At 34.5% G+C, this 24,448-nt stretch overlaps 2 protein-coding genes across 5 annotated transcripts in view; one reads left to right on the plus strand and one right to left on the minus strand.

Annotated features, from left to right (window-relative positions):
• The window catches only part of LOC106064009 (cholesterol 7-desaturase nvd-like), a 75,541-nt gene extending 68,986 nt beyond the window's left edge, over positions 1–6,555 (plus strand). For 2 of the 3 annotated variants that reach the window (XM_056039972.1, XM_056039971.1), the window contains exon 7: positions 589–6,555. In XM_056039972.1, the coding sequence (XP_055895947.1) occupies positions 589–753 (165 nt within the window). In that variant the 3' untranslated portion in view covers positions 754–6,555. The remainder of the gene's footprint in view (positions 1–588) is intronic. The other variant, XR_008779626.1, reaches the window with a different exon arrangement.
• Positions 6,556–7,116: 561 nt separating this feature from the next.
• On the minus strand, positions 7,117–24,026 carry LOC106064010 (U4/U6 small nuclear ribonucleoprotein Prp4-like). 2 transcript variants are annotated; one of them, XM_056039969.1, is made up of 16 exons: positions 23,915–24,026; positions 19,749–19,941; positions 19,002–19,078; positions 18,804–18,876; positions 17,851–17,975; positions 17,294–17,373; positions 16,775–16,868; positions 15,689–15,783; positions 14,917–14,975; positions 13,450–13,573; positions 11,963–12,055; positions 10,465–10,587; positions 10,183–10,290; positions 9,010–9,128; positions 8,858–8,907; positions 7,117–7,630 (listed from the first exon to the last, which is right to left on the minus strand). In XM_056039969.1, exons 2-16 carry the CDS (start codon positions 19,909–19,911, stop codon positions 7,472–7,474), a joined length of 1,542 nt encoding a protein of 513 aa, XP_055895944.1. In that variant the 5' UTR covers positions 19,912–19,941; positions 23,915–24,026; the 3' UTR covers positions 7,117–7,471. The 2 variants fall into 2 exon arrangements, with proteins under 2 accessions (XP_055895944.1, XP_055895945.1); XM_056039970.1 differs by having other exon boundaries at positions 19,749–19,938; positions 23,915–24,014.
• Positions 24,027–24,448: the final 422 nt, after the last annotated feature.

Below are 24,448 nucleotides of genomic sequence, written 5' to 3' on the forward strand. Positions count from 1 at the left end.
ACGCAGGTTTGCTCAGCACAATTAGCTGACATCTATGAATATTTAAACAACCACTTTTAAAATAAATGTCTGTTATGTTTTCTCAATCTTTTCACATTTTTTTGACAATGCAAATATTTTGCTGATTGAATGTGAGACTCTGTTTAAATTTAGACTAGAGAGCAGTGATAGAAAATAATTCTAATTATTTCATTTTGAAGACACTTTGCAAATAAATTTTTTCTGTGTTAAAATGATAAAGTATGTTAATATAGACGGGTCCTTGGTGTAGGCATGTATTACAAGAGTTTTAACAACCCAGAGAGCTGTGGGCTAATGTTTAATACAGTGTCGTTAATGGGCACTCTGGATGGCTTCCTGGTCATGCGGTATGTGTGCTGGATGGATGTTTGCTGATCTCCATGTCCTGGGTTCATACCCTGCCTGCTGTATCCTCTGACTTCCAGAAATTTGAACTCGGAAGTAGATTATCTTCAACTATGAAGGAACATATGAAACATTTTGAAAAAGATTGCCAAACTGTAGAGTTTCTCTCCGGGGACAATTTAAATTTATTAAAATTTAATTACTATTTAAATTGTTTTTCAGGTTGAGAGAGACATCATGATCTGGAACAACAAGCAATATGAAGCGCGCCCAATGTTTGTCAAATCTAAAGAGGATGCTCTTATAGCCAAACACAGACGCTGGTATTCTCAATTTTATTCAGAGAACAGCCCACGAATTTTTAAAAAGGAAGGTTTAGATTTTTAGGAGTATTATAATATTAGTTAAAACATTTTAATTAGCGATGAACATTAAATCCACTGCTTTTTTTTTTTACTGTGTTACTTTTAATTTCCAATGTTTAAATAAGACAAAAAAAGAATGTGATGTTGACAACTTATATTATTTTTGAATCCATGATTGCTGTCAATTCTACATATTTATAAAAATATTTCATGTTGTGATAAATTATAACTTTTTTGATACTAAAAGATGCTTATAATGATTACAAATGCAATTAATGGTTAGATCTCTAATACTGGTTGTAAGAAATGTGTTATATATTTATTGGAGTCAGTTTTGAATTCAAAGTTTGACTAGTATTACCTGAAGTTGTTTTTTTTCCCCTTTTTACAGACATCTTTTTATTTTCTTTGACCCGAAAGCTACTATTGCAATAGAGTATGTTTACAGTAAACTACTAATACATAGAAAGCTAACATTTTAAAAAAATTTCTTATAAAACATGATTTTATGTTTCTTTCAGAATGAGAAGAGAAACTTTGATACAAATTTTTTTTTTTAATTGAAAACTGAATCTAAAACTCATTTTTGTTTCTGAAAATGATTTTTTTAATGAAAGTACAGATACTACCAGGTATATAGAAGACCCACATGTACAATTGAGAATTTTCAAAGCTTGTATTTGTTGTAAAGATATTAAAAGTTTATATTTTTCTAAGCAAGACATATTATTTTAAATTCAACATAGTGGTAATTTGCCTTTTTATTAATTTAAAAAATAAATATTTTTTGTTCTGTTACTTTTATATGGTTAGGGAGTTAAACACAATTTTTAAAGCAGGAAACAGCAGTTAGTGGGAGAAAGAGGTTTAGCTACAAATGAGTGAAAAACTTCTTTGAAGAATGAGAACAAACACTTGTGATGATTGTTTCTTGCATTTATTACAACCAGCCTTAAAACTGAAACAACTCTATTGGATGTTACGACTGTATTGATTTTGTTCTGCTTGTATTAATTCTTTTGAAATGACCATTTTAATATTTGTATTTTATAAAAATGGCCATATGCATGTATCACTTTTATTAGCTAAACTGCTAGGGCATCCTCAAACTATTTCATTCTGATGGTATAAATAAGAGGAGATAACAAATATAAAATGATAGAATTGTGGTTTTTGTTTTCTGTTGCTCTCCCCTTCCATCCCCCCCCCCCCCCCCCCTATGAAAGTAGAGAAGAAGTTGAGATTTATTGAGTAGATTTAAAGTTCATTACACTACTAATATTCTGTTGAGCTCCAATTCCCTTATGGACTTTTTTCAAACGTAATGCACGTAGTCTCTGTTAGTTTCTTTTTATTTGTGCCATAATTCATTGCCAGTATTCTAGCTTCAGTGTTTTCAACATTTTCTCTCATTAAAATATATCTCTGCTGTTGTGATAGTAAAACTTGAAGGCCTTAATGTCAAAACTCCTGGTTTTTAAGCCCTGGTGATGACTGCTATAAAGCCTGAAGATTCTCATGCACTCTTCTATTTTGAGCAGCTTCCTTTTTTTTTTGGGTATAACTTGAAAAATCACAAATTATGCATTTTGTTTCTAAATGTAATGTTCTGACCAAATCCAACACTCTCATACCTGAACATTTAAATTATTTAATATATAAATTAGAATGTAAGGTGTATGTATGTATGTATGTTTGTCCTTTATTGGCATCAAAACCGTTTGACCAATCTAGGTAAAAGTTGGCATGAACGTTCCTTAGATAATAGCAGTGATCTTAGGATGTTAGGTTGTCCTATAACAAGAGGCTTTACTAGATTTAGGTTAATGAGACATCTTAACGTAGATTTTAACTATTAAAACTACATAGATGCCTTTTATTGCATAACCAAAAAAAAAAAGAAAAGACCTGAGCAAAGCCGGTAAAAACATGTATATAAAGTTTATATATAAAGATAATTTTTATTCTTTCATACATTCTCTACTCTACAAGTATTCATTTTGTGTCAGGTGCTAGAAGTTATTGTGTTTATAGGAAGTTAGAAGGCTAGTCTTTATAATCTTCATTGTAAGTCAGTAGGATAGGCTTTATATAATCCTTACAATGCTGACACAACAAATTTTTTTATTTTCTTTTTTTTAGTATTTTGATATCTTTATATGAAAAATAGAGAACACATTTTCTTCCAAAAAGAAAAAAAGACAAAACATTAATATACAATGGAGGTTGAAGAGGGTTTAGAGCGCTTCCTTCTCAACATGTTTTCTTGTGATCTGATCAGCAGCATTATTATAAGTGGAAACCAAGCTTTTTGAGCCAACACTGGCCACATCTCATTAACAAATTGTTGAATCTGATGGAACTTAAACCTCTGTGACGTCATTTTGTACATTGAGGAGATGTGTTGGTCAGATATGGCCCGCAGGCTGTAGGTTAGGCACCACTGGTCTAAAGAGTCATGTCTTGCCTCAACTAAAATGTATTCTTAATAACACTGGAACAACAGAAGTTGCTTGCAAGATACAATTGTCTACTATTTTAATCATAATAACTGTTTGAAATAACAACAGAAAGAACTCTAAAGAGATTACTTGTTCACAAATGGGGGATGGTATTTTGGCTGCAGTCAATTCTTAAAATATCAAACATATGATTTAATCAAAGTTCTTTTTTTTTTTTTTTTCAAATTATGAATGGTAAAATTTGACTTCGTCATTTTAAGTTTACAGGGCACCAGTTTTGGTTGTCACCTAGACTTTAATGAAATGCTCTGCTTGTACCAACATGTAATTTCATACGATGTATTTTTGCCTTTATATGTTTCAGAAATGTTATAATGAAGTGAGTGTTTCTAGTGTGCGCAGCCTTTAGGTTTTACTGTACTATTGTTGTTGTTTATGATGGATAAGTCTAAATTCATGCTTCTGTAAATATAAAACAACTGCTGGATGTGTTTGCTTGGAGAAAAAACAAAGATATATCAAATCATTTCTATTATTCAAATTCTTGTTTCAAAATAAATCCATTTCAGTGAATTGCCTAAAATGTAAATATATTTATTCGTGGAGACATGTCAGTATTGTAATGATCCGAAACATTCCATGAGTTTCTACACAGCTTTTTGTTCTCCCACTTTTATAGTCAATTTATTCAGGCATAATTGTTTTTTTTATTATTGCTGTATATAAAATGTCCAATTTGTGAAATTTGTGAAAATGTATGTTGTCATATTTACTATAAAAATTTTACTGGTACTTATTTTTTTTTTTTTTTTTTTTTTTTTTTTTTTTTTTTACAAAATTCAACTACAAAGCTGCCTGGTCTTGCAGTATGCGCACTGGACTATCATTCGGACATCTCGATAATCCCGGGTTCCAACCCTGCCCGCTGCCATGCCCCCTCATCCTGCGGGAGGTTTGGACTAGGAAGTAAACTCTCTTTAACTCTGAAGGAACATCCGAAACATTTTACAAAACATTTACAAACATATATTTATAATGTCTATGTTGAGAGATGGTCATGTGACTAGGTAGATCAGATGAGAGATGGTCATGTGACTATGTAGATCAGATGAGAGATGGTCATGTGACTATGTAGATCAGATGAGAGATGGTCATGTGACTAGGTAGATCAGATTTCATTTGTTTTGCTTCATGATGGGGCAGCTTTCTCCTACCCGATAATACCTTAAAGCTCTTTTATAAGGGTGAATCTGAAGTGTGTTGTCTGCAAACATGTCTGTAACTAAGGAGATGCAGGATGTCTGTTTGACCTTTCTAGGCAACAGCTTTGGAAGTAAGACACAGTTATAAAAAAAAATCTGTTTTAACTCTTTCTCTCTTAACTGACGATACCAGCTTTGATTCCACCAGAATGTGATAAATAATTATGGAGAGAAAGAGTTCAAATGCTTATGGGAAAAAAGTTTTGGAAAATGTTTTTTTTTACTGTTACAGTGACAGATGTGTAAAAAATGTAACACATAATTGTTACTCTACCATCATCTTCTTGAAAAGTGAAAATTTGTGAAAAAAAAAAAAAAAAAAAACTGCTCAAAGATTATTGCAATTCAAATTGATGAAACTTTTGAAAATTGTTCTGTGATTTGTTGATATTTTATGACTTTTTTTTAAAATGCTTAGACAGCTGTCATGAACCAATCATTATTTCCTGTTGGCTATATAGAGATATATGTCCCTAATTTTTCTTTTTTAATTGCTTCCATTTTTTTGCATCATTTCCTTCATTTACGTAACTCACCAACAATTGGCTATGAGCTGTTTTTTAAAATAGCTTTTATGTAAGGCAACTTTCATGCTTATAAAAGCATGCTCAGAGCGCTATGGTCCAATCTCATTTGTGGACCAGTGGGGGGAGGGGGTATTTGGGAGGATGTTTTCTGTGCTGCCTATAGAAGCTCAGTAAACACAACTCTGCTCCAGGCGGGTGTTGAACCTTAAGCTCCCTTGTTAGGTAACCAAGCAGAGTTCAAGCAGACTTAGCCTCTCGGCCACACATCCCAAACTTCACTTTATAAAATTAGTCGGCTCAATTTATTCATATAGCAGGCACCTAGTTTAAGTTTAACTTTCATCTAAATACAGCTTCCCATTCTAAAATACAAGGAGTTTGTCAATCTGTAAATACTATCTTTGCATCCAATGACGTGATAATGTCAGAGTTCAATATAAAGCTTTGTATGCTCCATTACAAAACAACAAGGTAGAATCAGGGAGTGAACTGCTGAGAGCTGAGTAAGATGTGAAGTGCTGCTACAAGTTGTGTGTGTGAAGCAATGTGTGACAGAGAGTGCTATGTAATGCACATTGTGAACTTAATGACCAAAAATAAAATATTCATGTTTTTTTTTAAACCATATTGTCTTTCCGACAAGATTTTTTACCATGTGCATTCTGTAGAGTCTAAAAACAAATATATCTAACTCCTCCATAATAGTCAAGGATGAGCAACTTGAAGATGGCTAAGAAAGTCAATGTTCAATTTGAAAAGTTGGTTGCATACAAGGCGTGGGGCAGGTTGGGTCTGTCGCAGCATTGTCTGCCTTTTCTCTTAGTATATCTGTTAAAAATTCTTTTTTCTTTGCTGATGGCTGGAGTCTTTTGTCTCACAGTTTAAAAGAATGACATTCATGGCTCTACCCAAAACGTAAAAAATAGATTACATCATCTAGTTTGTTTTTACTGATCTGTAGATGCATTAGCAGCACTTAAAAAAAAAATACAGACGTAACTTCAAAAAAAGATGATTATGTCATGTCCTTAGGTCAATCTAGTCAAGCATGTTAATCAGTGATTTAAATTCTGCCAAATCATTGGTTTTTTCCTGGCTAACTCAGGCTTCACCTCACCAAATGTAGACATAACTTTTTGTTTGATTATGAGACATCAGCACTAAAACACTTTATTTTATAAGACATAGTATGGAAAATATGTATGGAACAAATGAAGACAACCACTAAGGTTATTTCACACCTTGAGCACACGGAATAGCTGTTGAAAATCTACTTAGATGTTTATAGGATATTTTGATGAAAACTAAATTATTTAAATTATTGAAAATTTTCATTAAAAATATTTTTAAAATGCATCTGTACCGGTATGTTGGATAGTTTTGAGAGAGAGAGAGACATTCAGGCCAATGTGATATTTGATCAGCCTAACTCTCAATAAATGTGTGTACATCTACCTTGCTTGTGTGTTTTTAGAAACTGAAGATTGATTCTTGCTGTGACCTTAAGTATTGTTGCCCTGCTTTTTTAAATGCATAAATTTGGAAAAAAATTAATAAAATACAATTTTTTTTGTCTAAAGTGTTCCCTTGTCTTTTAACTAGACGTTCTGTAAATAGTGTTATTTTACCTTCAATTAAGCAGCAAAATGGCCATAGGGATGAAAGCTAATTGGAATTTAGATCCTAGGGAACTTTTGTTCATAAGTAGTGTAATGACACAAGATGCGTAGAAGTTGAGGTTAATCGGGTTTTTCCATAGTGACGTGACGAGTAATTAAAAAGTAGGAGAACGGAACAAGAAGAGTAACGGACAAGACGCCTGAGAGGACGACGCTAGTCTAGCGACGACTGAGGACTGTGCCCTTTTTATTGTTCATTAAATTGTTGGAAGTTATCAGCCTGCGTTATCAAGTATATTCTTGATTCATTCTGTTGTTGTGTCTTCTATGAACTCGCATGCACCATTAACATATAGAATCATCAACAAAATAACAAAATAGACCATCAACAGTAGAACAAATATAGGCCTAAATCAAGTTCTGCAATATAATTGTATTAGCTGGTGAGCCTAACAGCTCTTTAATTTTTTTTTAGACAATAGAAATAAGGGAGACAACTAACAAACTCAGTTCAATCATCAGTGTCAAATGTTTATTTTTGACAAAGAGTTGATGTCTCATTGACATCCTGACACTCTTCAACATAACAACATGAGCACAGTTACATACAAGGAAGTTGTACAACAGTGATAAAACCATACAATTAGAACAATGCTTCATATCAAACAGTACTTGGACTACAGCAAACAGTCATGTGACACCAAATAGATTTGCTTTAAAATGTAATTGTAGTAACAGTACAACTCATGACAGACATTCATACCATTAAATGTGTACATGCGTGAATTGAAATAACTTTTGCGATTTCTAAAACAATTTTATCCAAGTTTTACTTAAACTGAAAAAGTGCTACACAAAATAGCAGCAGCCTTACAGTCCTCCTCCTAGTTCCGAAACCCACAGCTTGAAGGTCCTGTCATAAGAGCTGGTGGCCATGTACTTGAGGTCATTAGATATATCAAGGCCCATAATCCTACTTTCATGGCCGGCAAGAGTTTTGAGGGCAGCCCATGTTGGGTGAGCCCAAATCTGGTGATAGGAAAAATAGTTACACATTTTCTTTGAAGACAAGACATTGTTAAATTAAGTTATTTGGCATAATTTATGATAGTGGACTGATCAGAAGTATTTAAATCATAGGTCATAAAAATAATAAATTAATTAACTATAGAACTATAACAAGTGCTTAGACTCTTGAACATAAATGTGGTAAAAGAGTGGTAAAAACGCTTGGTTTACAAACGAGAGGGTCTGAAGTTCAAATCTTGGTGAAGACTGGAATTTTGAACTTCTGGGTTTTTTAAATGCCCCCAAAGTCCACCCAACTATTCATGGGTAGCTGACATATATTGGGAAAGTAAAGGCTATTGGTCATTGGTATGTTGGTACATATTTTTCTGTAGGATTATGGATATTAAAATGTATTGATTGTTCAAGAAGGAGTGTTTAAAGACATGATAGCATTTGCTCGACAAGTCACTGGGGCAAACCAACTCTGCCTTGGTTATGAAGTTTTCTCAGAAAAAGAGATTGAACCACAGTGCAATGAGCACGCTCCAGTGTGAAAGATGGGCTATGCAAAGGTAAATTACACACACAAAATTAAGCCCATAACTAAATACTGCTTGTTTATTTTTTTTTTTAAATTAGAAAAACTCCAAGGATTATATATATGGAGGCAACAACTAAAACTGCTTGGAATGTGATGCAATGACTACTGCCAGGTGACCAGTGAGATGACCATATTAATCTCAGTGGTCAGCTACAAAATTTGAGAGCAAGGGAAGACTGCAAGAAATCAATTGCTGAATTACAAAAAACATTTTTTAGCCAAGCAAGTTGCAACAGTATGTACTGATATAAAAGCTGAATCAACCTGAATTGCATGGGGGAATGGCGGCCAAGTGGTTAACCCAGCAACCTTTTACGACATACTAGTCCATTTGCGATTTGTACTGTTGATGTGTTCAGAGTGCAATGTTTCAATATCCAAAATAATATTCAATTTATGGCTACAGAAAGTTTGAATAAAAACATTTTCAATTATATTCCACACAATGAAGAATATAATTTAATATCTCCTGTTGAACATTTAAAAAAATGCAATCTAAAATAAAAAAACAAACGATATTACACTTAAGGAAAAAATAAATTAGGGCAAAAATAAACAGCAAAGAATAATCTTTTATACAGCCGGTTTTGTGGTTACTGAAATAGATAAACATTGAAAAAAAAAGAGGAAGGTTCTTGACTTACTTTGGCTGTACAGTCATAGGAAGCCGTCACCAAGTAGTTCCCATGATGTGCTGAATGGAGTACAAGAGGACATACAAAATTAGTTTCAAGCCAAAATTTTAAACTTTACCTAGAGAGTATATTCAATTTAATATTTGTAAAGTTTGACTTACGCTGGAATCTGACCACAGATACAATGTTCGTGTGAGATGGGACAGTGTAAACACACTTCCTTTGCCGCAGGTCCCAGATTTTGGTGGAGTTGTCTTCACTTCCGGTGGCAACATGATACCTGGAAAATGAAACGATAAGATCATGGACCATTAGTCAATAAAATCCAAAGAATCAGTTTAACAACAAAACAAGAAATAGGATTGCACCAGCTCAAATCAAGTTCAACCTCTCAGTTGTGTCTTGTCTGCAGCTGGAAGAGTTTCATCCCATGCTAGAGAAGTGTCAGTGGCATAGAGGAAAGTAGCTGGCAGGAGATGGCCTTTGAAAGAGACAACGAGAGCTCTCACAAAGGCTGCACGACGCACATTTGAGACCCAAAGAAAAGCCCCGGTTGAAGACAGGTGCCCAAGCCGATAAGAAAACTTAAATAGGTCACTGGCCAAGGACAGCTTTGTGTCCATCAGATGCGGGAAAATATGCAAGTCACAATTGAGTTTGTATAGTCATGTGAAACACTGCACTCATTCTTAATCTTTGGAGTCGAGAACATTACCGTTAGAGATATGTAAAAAAAAAAATGGTTTCTAGGGTACATATGAGTTTATTCAATGAACTTGGGACTACAGGGACTCGATCAATTAAAATATTGAATAAAATCATGACAGTAAGAAGACATATTCAATGACCTCAAGAACTCACTGAGCCATTAAATGCCGTGACATTGGCAACTAAAATCTGTCACTCAACAACAAATAATTATAAGGAAAGTGGAGAAATCATTGGACAAGGCGCAAGACTTAAGTCCTGGAAACATGAACACTTTGAGAGCAGAAGTAAGATGATGGTTTTAGTGTGCTGGCCATATGTGGCAAAGTATGTAGGTTGCAGCTGGGGCTGCATAGCCACAGGAAATACTGCATTCCTCATAATTCTTCAAACCTGAAAACAAGCCTTATTAATTCTTCTATGTTGGCCATATAAAAAAAGAAGAAGACCCACAAATGTGTTGCGCATTGCTTGTTATACAGAATACTCAGATGTAAGTTATCAAATCTTGTGATAAGAAACTGCTGTGCCATTTCATTGTTACGAAAGTGATAGCAAGGTAAAAATAATTTTAAAAATTTTATGACTAATAATGTATGAATACAAAGTGATCGAAAAGACCTTACCCATCGCCACTGAAATCTACTGCTACCACAGGTTTCAAGTGACCTTCCAAAAACATGATACAGCGACCTGACCTCAAATCCCACACTCTGCCGTAAGCATCTAAACCACTGGAAACAAATACAAAATAATAATGAATTGAAAACTCTACTACAAAGAAACACATTACAAGAAATATAAGAATCTGTAAAGTTAATGCTATTAAAAAATATGCTGTTAATGCTGCATTCATTATGTCTAAGTTTTAACCAACAAAAATAACACTCATTAGGCCTTGAGCTCACCCAGTTACAGAGAGGGCTCCATCTTGCTGGAAAGCGATGTCATACACAGGGGCGCTGTGACCTTCCTGATGTAAGACTTCCTCTTGTACCTCCAAGTCCCAGAGTCTCCAGGAATTATCATGACTAGATCAGAGTGGAACAAAAACTTGTATTCTTAGACTTATGTAACAGTTTCAGTTTAAAAAAAATAATGTATTTAATGTTTCTGCATAAATTACATAAACCCATGTACATCGAGTTTAGTTTAAGCCCAAGATTCAGTCGAAATATATTATTATAACCCTACATAAAGAAACACAAATAAATATAATTTCTTTTTGTAAACTTGAATCTCAATCAATGCAAAGCCAAAAAGTTCAGTGATTTCTGTCCTAATCATCTGAAACTATTGTTTAAGAATGTGACATCACTTGGTTGGTAGTCATCTCAGGGTTTGGAAAGACAGGGCACGACATGGCCTAAATTGTGCCGATGTGCCAAAAACTCAAACTCATTACGTTTGGAAAGACTAACTGTCAAGTACAGAGCCAGAACAAAGAAGAGAAACAGACAAAAGAAATGATCAGAAGACTAAGTGAGACTCAAGCAGAAATTGGACAACAAAACACTTGAACACTTTCATCATCACAGACACAAAAAACGGGACATAATTTGAACGATTGGGTTCTTTGATACACCCTTGCTGTTTGATAAACCCTTGCTGTATGACAGATTCTTGCTGTTTGATAAACCCTTGCTGAATGATACACTTTTGCTGTTTGAAAGACCCTGGATGTTATTGCTGTTACCACCCTCTATTTACAGTGAGTACAAAACAGGAATGTCTAGAATGTAAAATTGCACTGCCTAGATGTTAGACTACCAATGTATGATGTCCTCTTTGATATGTTGATATGATAGACCCTGGATGTTATTGCTGTTACCACCCTCTGTTTACAGTGAGTGCAAAACAGGAATGTCTAGAAGGTAAAATAGCACTGCCTAGATGTTAGACTAGCAATGTATGATGTCCTCTTTGATATGTTTCCAGCAATGAGATATTAGCTTCCTACTTTTTTTTTTTTTCAATGTCTCTTCAGTTGACATAAACAAAGACGATGCTACCAAGATGAAGGTAATATGTTTAGAGAGTAAAACTGAATATCTGATTGATAACAATAAACCTTGAGAGTGTTTTTTAAAAGTTGTATACAACACTTGATTAATCTATAATGTTTAGAATAAGTCTCTAGTGTAAAATAATCTAAGATTATTAGCAGAAAGGCCAAAAGTCCAATAATCTAAGGCCATTTTCAAGTAAATCTATTATGCCATGAGCCAATCAAAGAGCTAAACAAACTTTATGCCAATAGTAAAATGTAAATATTGGGAACTTTTTTTTCCTAACTAGTCCAGGCTAAATGTTTTGTGGAACCCATTACATTAGATGTAAAAACTTTTAAAAAACATTGTATTTGAAATTCACTACCTAAATGCAATCTCAAAAATCCACACTTACCAACAGGTGGCCAGAAATCGCCCAGACGGATGATACTTGACTCTGGACACTCTGTATGGAGCATGACCTTCGATATCAGCTATGGGCTCATCACTGCGGGGAAACAAATGAAATATATTTGTACACATGTACACGTAAAACAATTATCAGGTGAAATAAAGAAGTGCAGGTGAATGTGACAGTTACCAATAGCAGAAAACAGGAATAACTTAGAGCACAAATTTAGGTAACCATTGGTGGTCAGAACAATAAGTTAGAATGTCATCCTTTGAACTTGGAACCAAATATACATGCGTCATCAGAGCAGCATGCAACAATATAACAGTCAGAGACAACTAACATTGAATCCATAGAGTGCACATACAATAAATCTTAAACAAACAATATGAAACACTTTGCAATTTAAATCAATGTTAAACAGTCTTGCCTACATCAAATAATTGTCTTGCCTACATCAAATAATTGTCTTGCCTACATCAAATAATTGTCTTGCCTACATCAAATAATTGTCTTTCTTACATCAAATAATTGTCTTGCCTACATCAAATAATTGTCTTGCCTACATCAAATAATTGTCTTGCCTACATCAAATAATTGTCTTGCCTGTAACTAATGGTCTATTTAGCTCACATCAAATAACAGCCTTGCCTATATCTTTGTGTTAACTAAATGGTTAAAATGAAATATGCCTAGAAAACAACAATCCAAAACTGCCAGACGGTAATGTAGTAAGGGGAATATAAGGATTAAATGGCCAAGTGTTCAAAGGTTTAAGTGGCCAAGTGTTCAAAGGTTTAAGTGGCCAAGTGTTCAAAGGTTTAAGTGGCCAAGTATTCAAAGGTTTAAGTGGCCAAGTGTTCAAAGGTTTAAGTGGCCAAGTGTTCAAAGGTTTAAATGGCCAAGTGTTCAAAGGTTTAAGTGGCCAAGTGTTCAAAGGTTTAAGTGGCCAAGTGTTCAAAGGTTTAAGTGGCCAAGTGTTCAAAGGTTTAAGTGGCCAAGTGCTCAAAGGTTTAAGTGGCCAAGTGTTCAAAGGTTTAAGTGGCCAAGTGTTCAAAGGTTTAAGTGGCCAAGTGTTCAAAGGTTTAAGTGGCCAAGTGTTCAAAGGTTTAAGTGGCCAAGTGTTCAAAGGTTTAAGTGGCCAAGTGTTCAAAGGTTTAAGTGGCCAAGTGTTCAAAGGTTTAAGTGGCCAAGTGTTCAAAGGTTTAAGTGGCCAAGTGTTCAAAGGTTTAAATGGCCAAGTGTTCAAAGGTTTAAGTGGCCAAGTGTTCAAAGGTTTAAGTGGCCAAGTGTTCAAAGGTTTAAATGGCCAAGTGTTCAAAGGTTTAAGTGGCCAAGTGTTCAAAGGTTTAAATGGCCAAGTGTTCAAAGGTTTAAATGGCCAAGTGTTCAAAGGTTTAAATGGCCAAGTGTTCAAAGACTGAGTATTTATATACGAAGCATAAAGTCCTGCAACAAATCAAAGAGTCACTAGTGTCATGACGACCCACCTTTCTAGATTCCAAAGTTTGACAGAACCATCCTGAGCACAGGAAGCCATACAGCACAGGCTGTTGTCCAATGTCAGCGTGGCCTCCGGATGAAACACAATGGCACCCACATTGCTGTTGTGACCTAATTAAAAAGGAAATTCAGACAAAACAAAATGATTCAAGAAAAAACTTTCTTCTGATATGACACCTGCATTATGCGTTGGTAAGTAAAGTTAGAGCATTGCTGCATTAGGACCAGAATCCCCAGTTTAAACGCTTTTAGAAAATGATTAAAATAAATAAAAAAAAGCGCTACAAAGACACTCTCAAGAGCTCCTTCAAGGAATGCGATATCGATATTCACGGCTGGGAAACACTAGCTCTTGATCGCTCCTCATGGGGCAAGTCTCAGAGTCTGAAGATTTGAAGCAAGAAGAGTGTCAGGGTGAAAGAGCGCCGGATCAACAAAAAGCTGACAGAAGAAGCAGGCCTATCTGCAACTGACATAACCCACCTATGCCACATATGCGGCCGGCTTTTTAAAGCGAGGATTGGACTTTACAGCCATCTACGAGTCCATAGAAAATGGGAAAAGTGCTCATCTTCGACCACGAAGGAGGAGCTATGCCTATATACCATAACTGAATTTGAATATATATAATATAGTACTATGTATAGCCATAGGAGGGGTTAAACGGTTACCATGCACTAAGATGATGGTACAGCCAAAACCCAGTATTAGTCCTTGCCATTGTGTAACTTTCAGACAGCCCATGCCTGTCTGTTGAATAAAAGCCGCTTTGACGGTCTACAGAAAATAGCACCTTTGGACTCTATACAAGGTAGCCAATAAAAATGTATTCATTTAGATTTATAAAATAAGATAAAATAAATGAGAAATGGACGAGCTCCCATCTAAATCAAAAGAAAGATGATGCTTACTATAAGCTATCCCGACAAGACCAACGTCTAATCTTTCCACTCAGGACCGGACACAACAGAATGCGACAACACATGTTCCGGAAGCTCAAAATTGGAACCAGTGAAATCTGCCCATGTGGAGTATCACCAGAAAATGCCGACCACGTCCTCCAAAACTGCTCTCTCTTCCAAGAGGCCCGTATAAGACATTGGCCCCTAATCACCCCAATAGAAAGAAAACTATATGGAGAGCTCCCTGATTTGGAAACCACTGCGCAGTTCATCTCATGTATTGGTCTAGTCATATGAACACTCCAACATAACAATGAGAACGATGAAGAAGAAGAAGGAAGATTTATAAATAGCTCTACACTTGTAAAGTGTGACGTGCGGCAAGGAATAAAATTAGTTATCATCCCACTAACATTGTGTCGACAAATAGATTTCGATGAAAAATAGAAAAATTCTGTTCAGTAATGGAATGAAAATGTTTATTCACTTTGTCCAGTTCTGGTTACAAGGTAAAGGGTGAGCGTAGTTGTAAATTGACTAGATAATACTTACCTCTGAGTGTCCTGATTAAACTACAGTCTGGTATGGACCACAGCTTGCACAAACCTGACCTGGGAATAAATTATCAAGTATTACATTTCTACAAGAAAATAATTTCATGAGTTGACTAGACCATACCATCAACTAACACTTTTTGTCATGTTACTGTATGCTGGATGTTTGGCTCTGATTAAAAAAAAATTGTAATAAAATAATAATAATCGTTCCCAGGATCATGTAATTATCCTCTTTTTTGTGAAGGGACACTTATTATTTGTAAGATAAGATCACATAATTATCCACTTTTTTAAAGGGATGCCTATCATTTGTAAAATTATATCACATCTCATTATTTGACTGACCAAGAAAGGTTTCAATCCTTCTTTTAAAAACCTTTACACAAATAATAACTGGATTGTTAAAAGCTGAAATGAAGTTCTAATTGGTATTTTTTTTTAAATTTTTATTTCTAGTCCACTGAAATTATCTGACCTACTAACTAAAAAAAAAAAGGTGACATTATAAAAACAAATACATGTTTATTATATGTATTCAAACTGGCAACACTCTCCAATAAGCTATAGCCACATAAGCCAATTGGTCTTGAGGTAACGTCACTAGAGCTATGTAGTAAGGGCTAATAGAATGGGACTTCTAGAGCTCATTACAGGAGATGATCAATAAAATGTTCAGCTTGACATTAGTTAAACAGTTAAAAAATGCTTCAAAAATATTAAAATTCCTAGGTGGCATTGCAACTACAAAAATGTAATGAATAACTCACCACGATGCCGTAGCTAACATTTTAGAATTTGGACTGAAACAACAATATGAGATTGGTCGACTGTCACCTATCTGGCTGCTGTCATTGCTCACTGACTGGAAGCAAAGAACACATTTGTTAACATTTAACATTCGTTGTTTACCTCTGAATATATTTCAGACGGGCATTGAAAGTTATATCCAAGGCTAAAGACAGACAGAAATGGTGTTGCCCCAACAGTCCAACAGACTAAGAGATAGGTGAAGGTGATATTTAATAATGACAGAAAAAAAAAATACAGCAGTAGAGAAGAATTTTTTTTTGTATTAGGTACACAAATACAATACAACTACAAGCAAATACAGTAGTAGAGAAGAATTTTTTTTTCATTAGGTACACAAATACAATACAACTACAAGCAAATACAAGCGAATACAAGCAAATGTGAATTTATCTTAAGAAACAGCATATAATCAGTACACTTTGTCCCTCAAGCTTTTCAGATCCAAAACTGTGGAGTTGCTGTGTCAGTGTGCGGGCTTTGAGAACTAAATGGTGCTTTTTGTGCCTTATATCTTTAAAACATCTAGACTTCAAATCCTAAGCCAGTTAGAGAATGGTGAATTAGTAACATAAGTTTGATAACTGAAACACACGCATGTAGATTCCAAATATTTATATACATATAGGACAATGCACTGGGGGGTTTTGTAACTTTTCAAGTGGCTGGTGAGACCTATGTGAGCCCGGAATGTTCGGCTGCACACTGGGGCAGGTTTTTCTAGCTAGAACTAGTGTCATTGGCTAGTTGTTTTTCTTTCTCGGATGCTTTTCTTCTGCCAGCTGTTTTCTTGTCCTCCGCAATTTTAGTACCAGTTTTCACAGTGAAATGCCATGATGCTTAACCCTGTGCTTCCGTCTTCCAGGTGGTAGGGTCATTGTTTGAGGCTTTCTTTGTCCACTGCTCCCTTTCTTTAATTGACCATAAAGGAGTCTTTTACCAATGCAGGTGTTTTCCATTCTGCAGATGTGGCTTGCCCATTGAAGCTGAGACTGCAAATAGAACAATGTCTAAAAGACATAAAATTGATCGAGCTAAAGACTTACCCTGATTCGTTTCTGCAGGAGTTGTATCTCAGCATGTTTCTGGGTCAACGGAAGATTCTTCTCCATTTTCTGTTCTTGCACTCTTTTTTTAGCCCTGGCAAGGGGAGACAAACCAAATGTAAAAGCTGCTAGTTTTATCAAAAAGTCAAAAATATTTTGGAGCGACCTTTAATTTAAAGTAAACTAAAACTTCAAATTACATACATTTTGTTAGCCTTCTGAAAGAGAACTAATCATGTGGTATGGATTAACCTTAATGCTCTTGAGTACTCAAAGAAAAACAAAGTCCTTATCTCTAACTTAAGAATGTAAACATGTGCTGACTGATCAATTGAAAAGAAACCTAGTAATTCTGCAGCATTCTATTGTATAACCAGAAAGTTAAAGGCATTAAGAAACCAACAAAAAAATCAATTTTCAATTTCTTCACCTAGTGAGTGTTACATACAGTTAAAGTCAATTTCACCGCTAATCTTCAAGATTATGCCAAATCTAAGCATCAAATTTACCCAGGTTTACCTGGGTATAGAGTACTGTGCTATCCAATATCTTGCTTCTCTTAAGCTGGTTGGGCCTTCATGGTACCAGGTGATATTGTCCTAGGAGACGACACAAACACATAAACTAATGCCACATTGAAAGATGAACATTCAGCTGACAACCCCCCTCCCAACAACTCAACTTTTATTGTGATCTATGTTAAGGTCATCTGTTTCTTTGGCCAATCGTTAACCAGCAGGGTTCATGTAGCCAGTGCAAGGACCAACCGCCTTTACTTTCCCCAACTAAATTCAGGTACCCATTAGAGTTGGTTGGCTCAAGGTTGCCCTAAAAATAAAGAATCCCAGTCTTCACTGAGATTTAATCCCAGGACCCAGGTTCAGAAGCCAAGTGCTTAACCACTCAGCCACAGCCCCCCCCCCCCCCCCCCCCCCAATGTAACAGATAGGCAAAGACTTTATAAAGTCAAATACTTCCTGCCAATGTCGGAAAATGTTTAAGTTGATACATTTTCAAAATAGATTAAAAAAAAACAAAAAAACAAACAGCCGCCGTGTTAGACTGTCCATCATTACCTCCTCTTTCTTCTTCAGCTCTTTCAACTTTTCTTCCTTTTTCTTCTTGAGAGCACTCTGACCTAGTTCTGCTAAGAGTTTCCTTAGACGTTCTCTTCTCTCCGCTGGACCCTCACCAAATAAACCTGAGGAATAAACATTCCATTAACTCACTGTCCATATAAAATGGAAGACATTCCAGATGTAAATAAAGAGACTTTCACAATATAAACCTGACAACATGCAATCTTACTCTTAAGTGATTCATGAAAGTAGTCGGATCGCACAAATTGTTGATGTGTTACACCCAATGAAAAGTGGAAAGTTAACTGAGCAAGGCGCAATGACTAACATGACATCAAGGTTTTTAGTCTTTACATTTTTAGTAGAGAGTTACTAAAAAAAAATCTTTGGACTATGATTTCATGTACGGATTTTTTTATTCAAAACAATTGCTCTGATGAGATTGTAAGATTCAATATGACCTACAGCCTACCAAAGTAAAACAAATGAGAAAGTGAAGAAATAGAACAATTTTGACAAGAACTCAGATCTAAACTATCCCAGTTTTTCTTTGGTTCCCATATTGTGGATTTCCTTTCCTTATTGACTAGCTAATAGACCCAACAACTTGACACACTTAATCTTTCTCAATCAGATGCTGATTTTTTCTGTTCATAAGCGCTAGCTCAAAGTTCTAAAAAAAAAAAAAACAGAGCTTACACTAAAAAAAATCCCCACAAAAAACTATCACCTTAATGATACTAAGAAGAGTTTGATGCAACATTAAGAACAAACATTTTTTAAAAAGGTTAAACAATTCCAGTGATCACAAATCTTATGCATGAATCATACATAGAAATGGTAAAGAAGTACACAGACATTACCTAAAAAACAGCATGATTTGTTAGTATTCTTACTGTTCCAAACATTGCATAACCTCAATACTAAATAAAACCCTAACAAAAACTTACAAATGGGTTCTCCTAACTGTCTGAGATTGGCTCTAATTTCTGAATCATCTGTTGAAACTTGGATGGTTCTTGCCTGAAGAATATACACAAATATTAAACTACATTGTAAGAATTGACCAAACAATCTAAACCAAATACACACACACCATGGTAAATAGAAAGAGTTGGCTAAGGGAGAGAAGTGACTACAAACTTAACTCTTTTTCTTTTCTCAAACTCAGCTAAAGCTTCCAACTGCATGGCTGTTTCACTGGCTTCAAGATCAAAGTGACTGCCTGAAATGCAATGTGAAAAAACACACACATAATAACATGTTGTTATTATTATATTTCCTTTAGGCTTACTCCAGACTCAATAAAGAAAAGTGTGTACCAATGATAAGATTTTTATTCAGACAATATCAGGGCAGTGGGCATGAATGGGAAGAGGTCGCAGACATATCTGGAGACAAATTTCTATGGAGACAGCCTGCCGTCTAATGCACTGAATGGCTAAGTCTAGTTTATAGTAAGCAGAATCATATTCAATCATTTTCGCTGTGATATTATTGTCTTTAAAAGTAAATCAGTTCTTTTTCTCCTAAGAGACACTACCCATCATTGATTTCACCTCATCCTTTCCGTGAGATCAATGATGATGCTTTAAAATTCATTTGTTTTGTTTTCTTTCTTCCCTAAATGTTTTTAATTGCTTAAAACTTAATCTTGAATAGTTTCCCTTTGTTAAACATCCAGTGGTGTATTTAAAGGAAGGGTGCTTAAATTTTCTCCAATTTATTTGTCTTGCTTTTTCCCAATGGAAGTGACATGTCATAAAAAGATCTGGATTTCCATTCTTATGTTTTGTTGCTGTTACTGATTGTGTTTTGAGAGCTAATGGATATATATCATAAGATAAATTAAAAGATCCACAATTGGATAAAAATAACAAATATCTAAGACTTACCATCTGTGATGTTTATATGACCAGCTTCTTTCCCAGCTTCAATGGCACTATTTGTGCTACTTCCTTTATCCCCAGCAGAACTTTTTTCTGTGGCTTCCAAACTTCCATAGTGGATAATTTTCTGCTTCTTAGGCACTGAGAGTACCCCTTCATCATCAGACATTTTTAGAAAGTCTTCTTTTCAAAATAACTGCTAAGAAATAAAATAATATTTTGAATTTAAAGTTAATAATAATAACTATGTTAGTGGATACTGTTGTCTAAAACACGGTTTCCTGGTCATATTGTAAGCGCCTCAGACTCTCATCACAATAGTCCCAAATTTGATACCTGCCAACTACCCTCCTATGTCATCCTGCAGAAGATGGTTGGCGATGGAGAGGCCACATCCTTCATTACAAGACAAGATTCTAGTATTCTAAGAAGGGTCTTGATTTTAGATCTATTTTCTTTTCATTCTTCCTCTTTCCTAGGGGGGTTCCAATTTAGGGCTTTAAACTGGCTGCCTGACTGTGTGGTATGTGCACTGGAATGCTGCACAGTCGCCTTAATGGACCTGGGATCATACTCTTCCCGCTGCCACACACACACACATCTCTCCCCCATCATCCTGCGGGAGGTTTGGATTAGGAATTTGATTATCTTCCACTCTGAAGGAACTTTTGAAACATGAAAGCAGTTTACAAACAAAACAAATATTTTAGGATGAAGATCCAACATTACAAGTGACAAGCCCTAACCTGAAACCCCCAATGAAAGAGGAAGAATGGATGGCCCAGAAATACATGATGATACAATTTAATTTTGAAGCAAATGGGAAAGACATGGGGGACAGTTGGAGAGACTTGCCTAGAAACCAATATGCCTGGTGACCTATGCCCCAGAATGAACCACAGAGGCAGAGATGATAGAATGGTCTACTATTATACTAGATAAACTGTAAAAGTAGATTTATATCTAAAGAGCAGATAAGACATGAGATCTCTGATAAATATTGTTCTATATCAACCTATTACACAACTAGATATCTACTACTACTTGATCTAGCTAAGGCTATAGATTCTAGATCTGGAGAATTTCTAGATCTAGCAAACTTAGAAGTCTATTAAGACTAATATTTGTTTCCTTTTTTTGTAAACAGAAGAAAAATGTCATTTAATCTGCTAGATCTATATAGACTCTGGTAGTTGTAGTAGATCTAGATTTAATTACTTTAAAAAGTAAAATGAAGAAAAATTTCATTAAATTAAAAAAAAAGGTATTTTAAAAAGTATTTTTATTATAAATAGACATTAGATCTTATCCTAGATCTATAGATCTAAACCTAGATGTTGATAACAATATAAATAGTGACTATTTTCTAGTTTTTTTTGACATCATTATATTTTGTTCCAATTAGAGTTTAGATCTTGCCTTTGCAACAGAGATCTAGATCTAAAGCTACTACACAGACACACATGCTAGACTAGATAGCTATTTTTTTTTTAAAAAGCTATCTATTTTTATTGACAAATGGATGAGGGGTTTAAAGATGTTTGCTTGTTTTTTTTTCCAAGGACTAACTACTAAGGCAAGTTAAGGAGCTAGAATCTAGAATCTATATTTTAATGTGAAAATTGCAACAACAGAGAGCAGGGCTTAATAGGCAGGAACGACTAGATATAGATTTTAGATCTATAAATTTGACATACTATATATAATAGATCTATATTAGTATTATATAGAGTACTTGTCTTATCTACTTTATCTAGACTAAGTAAGTTAGTCACTTAGTAGACCTGGTCAATTAAGTCTATCAGTCTTTTAGATGTCAACTCAATGTCTAAAGTCTAAAAAACTATAGTCTACTATAGTCTACTAGATATCTATTGACTATACTACTCTATAATTAACTCTATAGTATCTATAGATAGAGTCAACAGAGATTATATATTTATAGAAAATTAATATATATTATATTTATATTTTAGAGATCTAGATCAAGTATCAAGACATGTAAATCTAGTTGTAGTCTAGTCGTGTAGTGTTATCTTATATAATACAGACATTACTTAAAAACCTAAAAAACAGACTACGCGGAAGGAGTATGCATCATGCATTTATCATTTAGTCATGCATATTAATCAATGACAGCAATTACCTAAATTCTGTGGTAATCAGTTGGGACCCTGGTCATTGAGGTCAATAAAATGACAGCTGTCTAAGTCACTGGTTTTCCTGGTTGGCTCAGGCAACCCATTCCATGCTCTAATAATGATAATCTTTTATAGTAATAGCACTCTCGCGTGAAAAACACAGAAGAAGGAGCATTTGTACAAATTTGTCCTACTCACTCTTATCTTATATAATACAGACGTTACTTCAAAAAAAAGAAGATGATTACGCCCTATGCGTCATGCATTTAGTCATGCATATTAACCAATGACTTAAATTCTGCCAAGTCACTAGTTTTCCTGGCTAGCTCAAGCAACCCATTCCATGCTCTAATAGCACTAGGGAAGAAGGAGTATTTGTACAAAGTTGTCCTAACATATGGGACGAGGAATGTGCCTTTATCTTTGTGTCTTTCAAAGTATTTTATTAAATTTTGTTTTTGCATTTGAAGATTATTGTTCAGTGTTTTATGTATAACTGCTACTTTACTTTTGAGTCTTCTGTCCTGAAGGCTTTCTAAATTTAGTGATTTTACTAAAGGTGTTACTCTAGTCAAATGTGAATATTCGTTTGTTATGAATCTCACTCCTCTATTTTGTGTCTGTTCCAGTTTCTTAATGTTTTCTTGAGTTGAGGGGTCCCAAACGGAGGATGCATATTCTATTATTGGCCTAAACAATGTTAAATAACATTTTAGTTTTATGTTCTTATTTGATTTATAGAAATTTCTTTTAATAAACCCTAATTCTTTGTTTGATTTTTTTTATAGTTTCATCCATATGTGGATTCCATGACATTTTTCATTTATTATAACACCTAGGTATTTTGCGTTTATAGTCTGAGTCTGTGTTACTGGTTTGCCACGAATAAGATAAGTGGAATTAATTTGTTTTAGTTTTTTTGTTACTCTTAACAACTGACATTTTTCTGGGTGGAAAGACATGCTCCAATTTCATTCCCATTTCTGTAATTCATCTAATTCTCTTTAGTCTTTGTGTTTTCTTAATTCTCAATTATTGAATAAAATATGGAACAAGGAATGCCACTGATGATCTAAGTCTAAATAGATCTAGTAAGTTACAAGTGTCTTTCTGAGTATTTTATTAGAATTTAGATCTAGATTATTCTAGATCTCTATCAGTATCTCATTATCTAGATATTGATTTTCCATTTGATTATCAGAATCAGACATTAATCATTATGATTATCATGACACAGGACAGGTGGGTTCAATATAATTAATAATTATTATTATAAATATGTAAAATCAAATGTGTGTTATTGTAAACTTTCAATCTTAGAATCTAGATTAGATTTTTCTACAATTCGAGATTCTAGTATTCTAGACTAATCTAATCTAGACGCTAGTCTAGTAGTACATTTACAAAATTTACTACATTTAGAGTAATTTAGACTGTCTAAGTAGATCTAGTAAGTTACAAGTGTCTTTCTGAGTATTTTATTAGAATTTAGATCTAGATTATTCTAGATCTCTATCAGTATCTCATTATCTAGATATTGATTTTCCATTTGATTATCAGAATCAGACATTAATCATTATGATTATCATGACACAGGCAGGTGGGTTCAATATAATTAATAATTATTATTATAAATATGTAAAATCAAATGTCACTAATGTGTGTTATTGTAAACTTTCAATCTTAGAATCTAGATTTTATTATTCTACAATTTGAGATTCTAGTATTCTAGACTAATCTAATCTAGACGCTAGTCTAGTAGTACATTTACAAAATTTACTAGACTTCTACATTTAGAGTTAGAGTAATTTAGACTGTCACTTTGTCTTCATAAAAACTTTGTTTTGTCACTTTAGTTAGACATTCTTATGATTCTAGAAAATCTACATCTAGTCATTATTCTAGTCAATCTCTAGACTCTATCTAATCTAGGTCTAGATAGATCTACATTATAAATAAATAAAATTAAATAAATATAGATCTAGAATTCTAGATTATTTAGATATTCTATGTCTATAGAAAAACTCTTACTTTCTTAGTTCTCAATTATTGAATAAAAAGCCAAAACAACAACTTGAACAACTCTGGATCTAAACGTTTTATTTTTATTCCATGGGAGCTGACATTTTGTACTGGATCTTTAAAAAACATTAACTGGCAATTTGAAATATCAAAATATGGACCTTACTTAACAGCGGCCACCGAAAGAGAAAAGCAGCTATTATTTTTACCTGTACCTATCACTTAATCAGTGGCGTAGCATCCATGGCGCGAAGGGTTTCAATGAACCTGGGCCCACGATCATTTAGGGGGCCCACTCCCGATGGCGTAACAACCATTGCGGCAGGGTCAGATTTACCCCTACGCAACATTAGGACCCCCATGCATGTTAACCAATGACCTAAATTCTGCCAAGTCACTGTTTTTCCTGGCTGGCTCAGGCAACCCATTCCATGCTCTAATAGCACAAAGGAAAAAGGCGCATTTGTACAAATTTGTCCTAGCATATGGAACGAGGAATGTGCCTTTATCTTTGTGTCTTTCTGGGTATTTTTATGAGATTTT

Source organism: Biomphalaria glabrata, chromosome 9, assembly GCF_947242115.1.
Source record: "Biomphalaria glabrata chromosome 9, xgBioGlab47.1, whole genome shotgun sequence".
NCBI classification, from domain to species: domain Eukaryota; kingdom Metazoa; phylum Mollusca; class Gastropoda; family Planorbidae; genus Biomphalaria; species Biomphalaria glabrata.

What these genes read in the sequence shown, in the direction of transcription:
- LOC106064010 (XM_056039969.1), bottom strand. Translation starts at nt 19,911, where the DNA reads ATGTCTGATGATGAAGGGGTACTCTCAGTGCCTAAGAAGCAGAAAATT. An exon ending in GCACAGTACTCTATACCCAG is followed by an intron (nt 16,869 to 17,293) that starts GTAAACCTGGGT and finishes TCCCCTTGCCAG; the next exon opens with GGCTAAAAAAAGAGTGCAAG. An exon ending in GGAGCCCTCTCTGTAACTGG is followed by an intron (nt 10,291 to 10,464) that starts GTGAGCTCAAGG and finishes ATTTGTTTCCAG; the next exon opens with TGGTTTAGATGCTTACGGCA.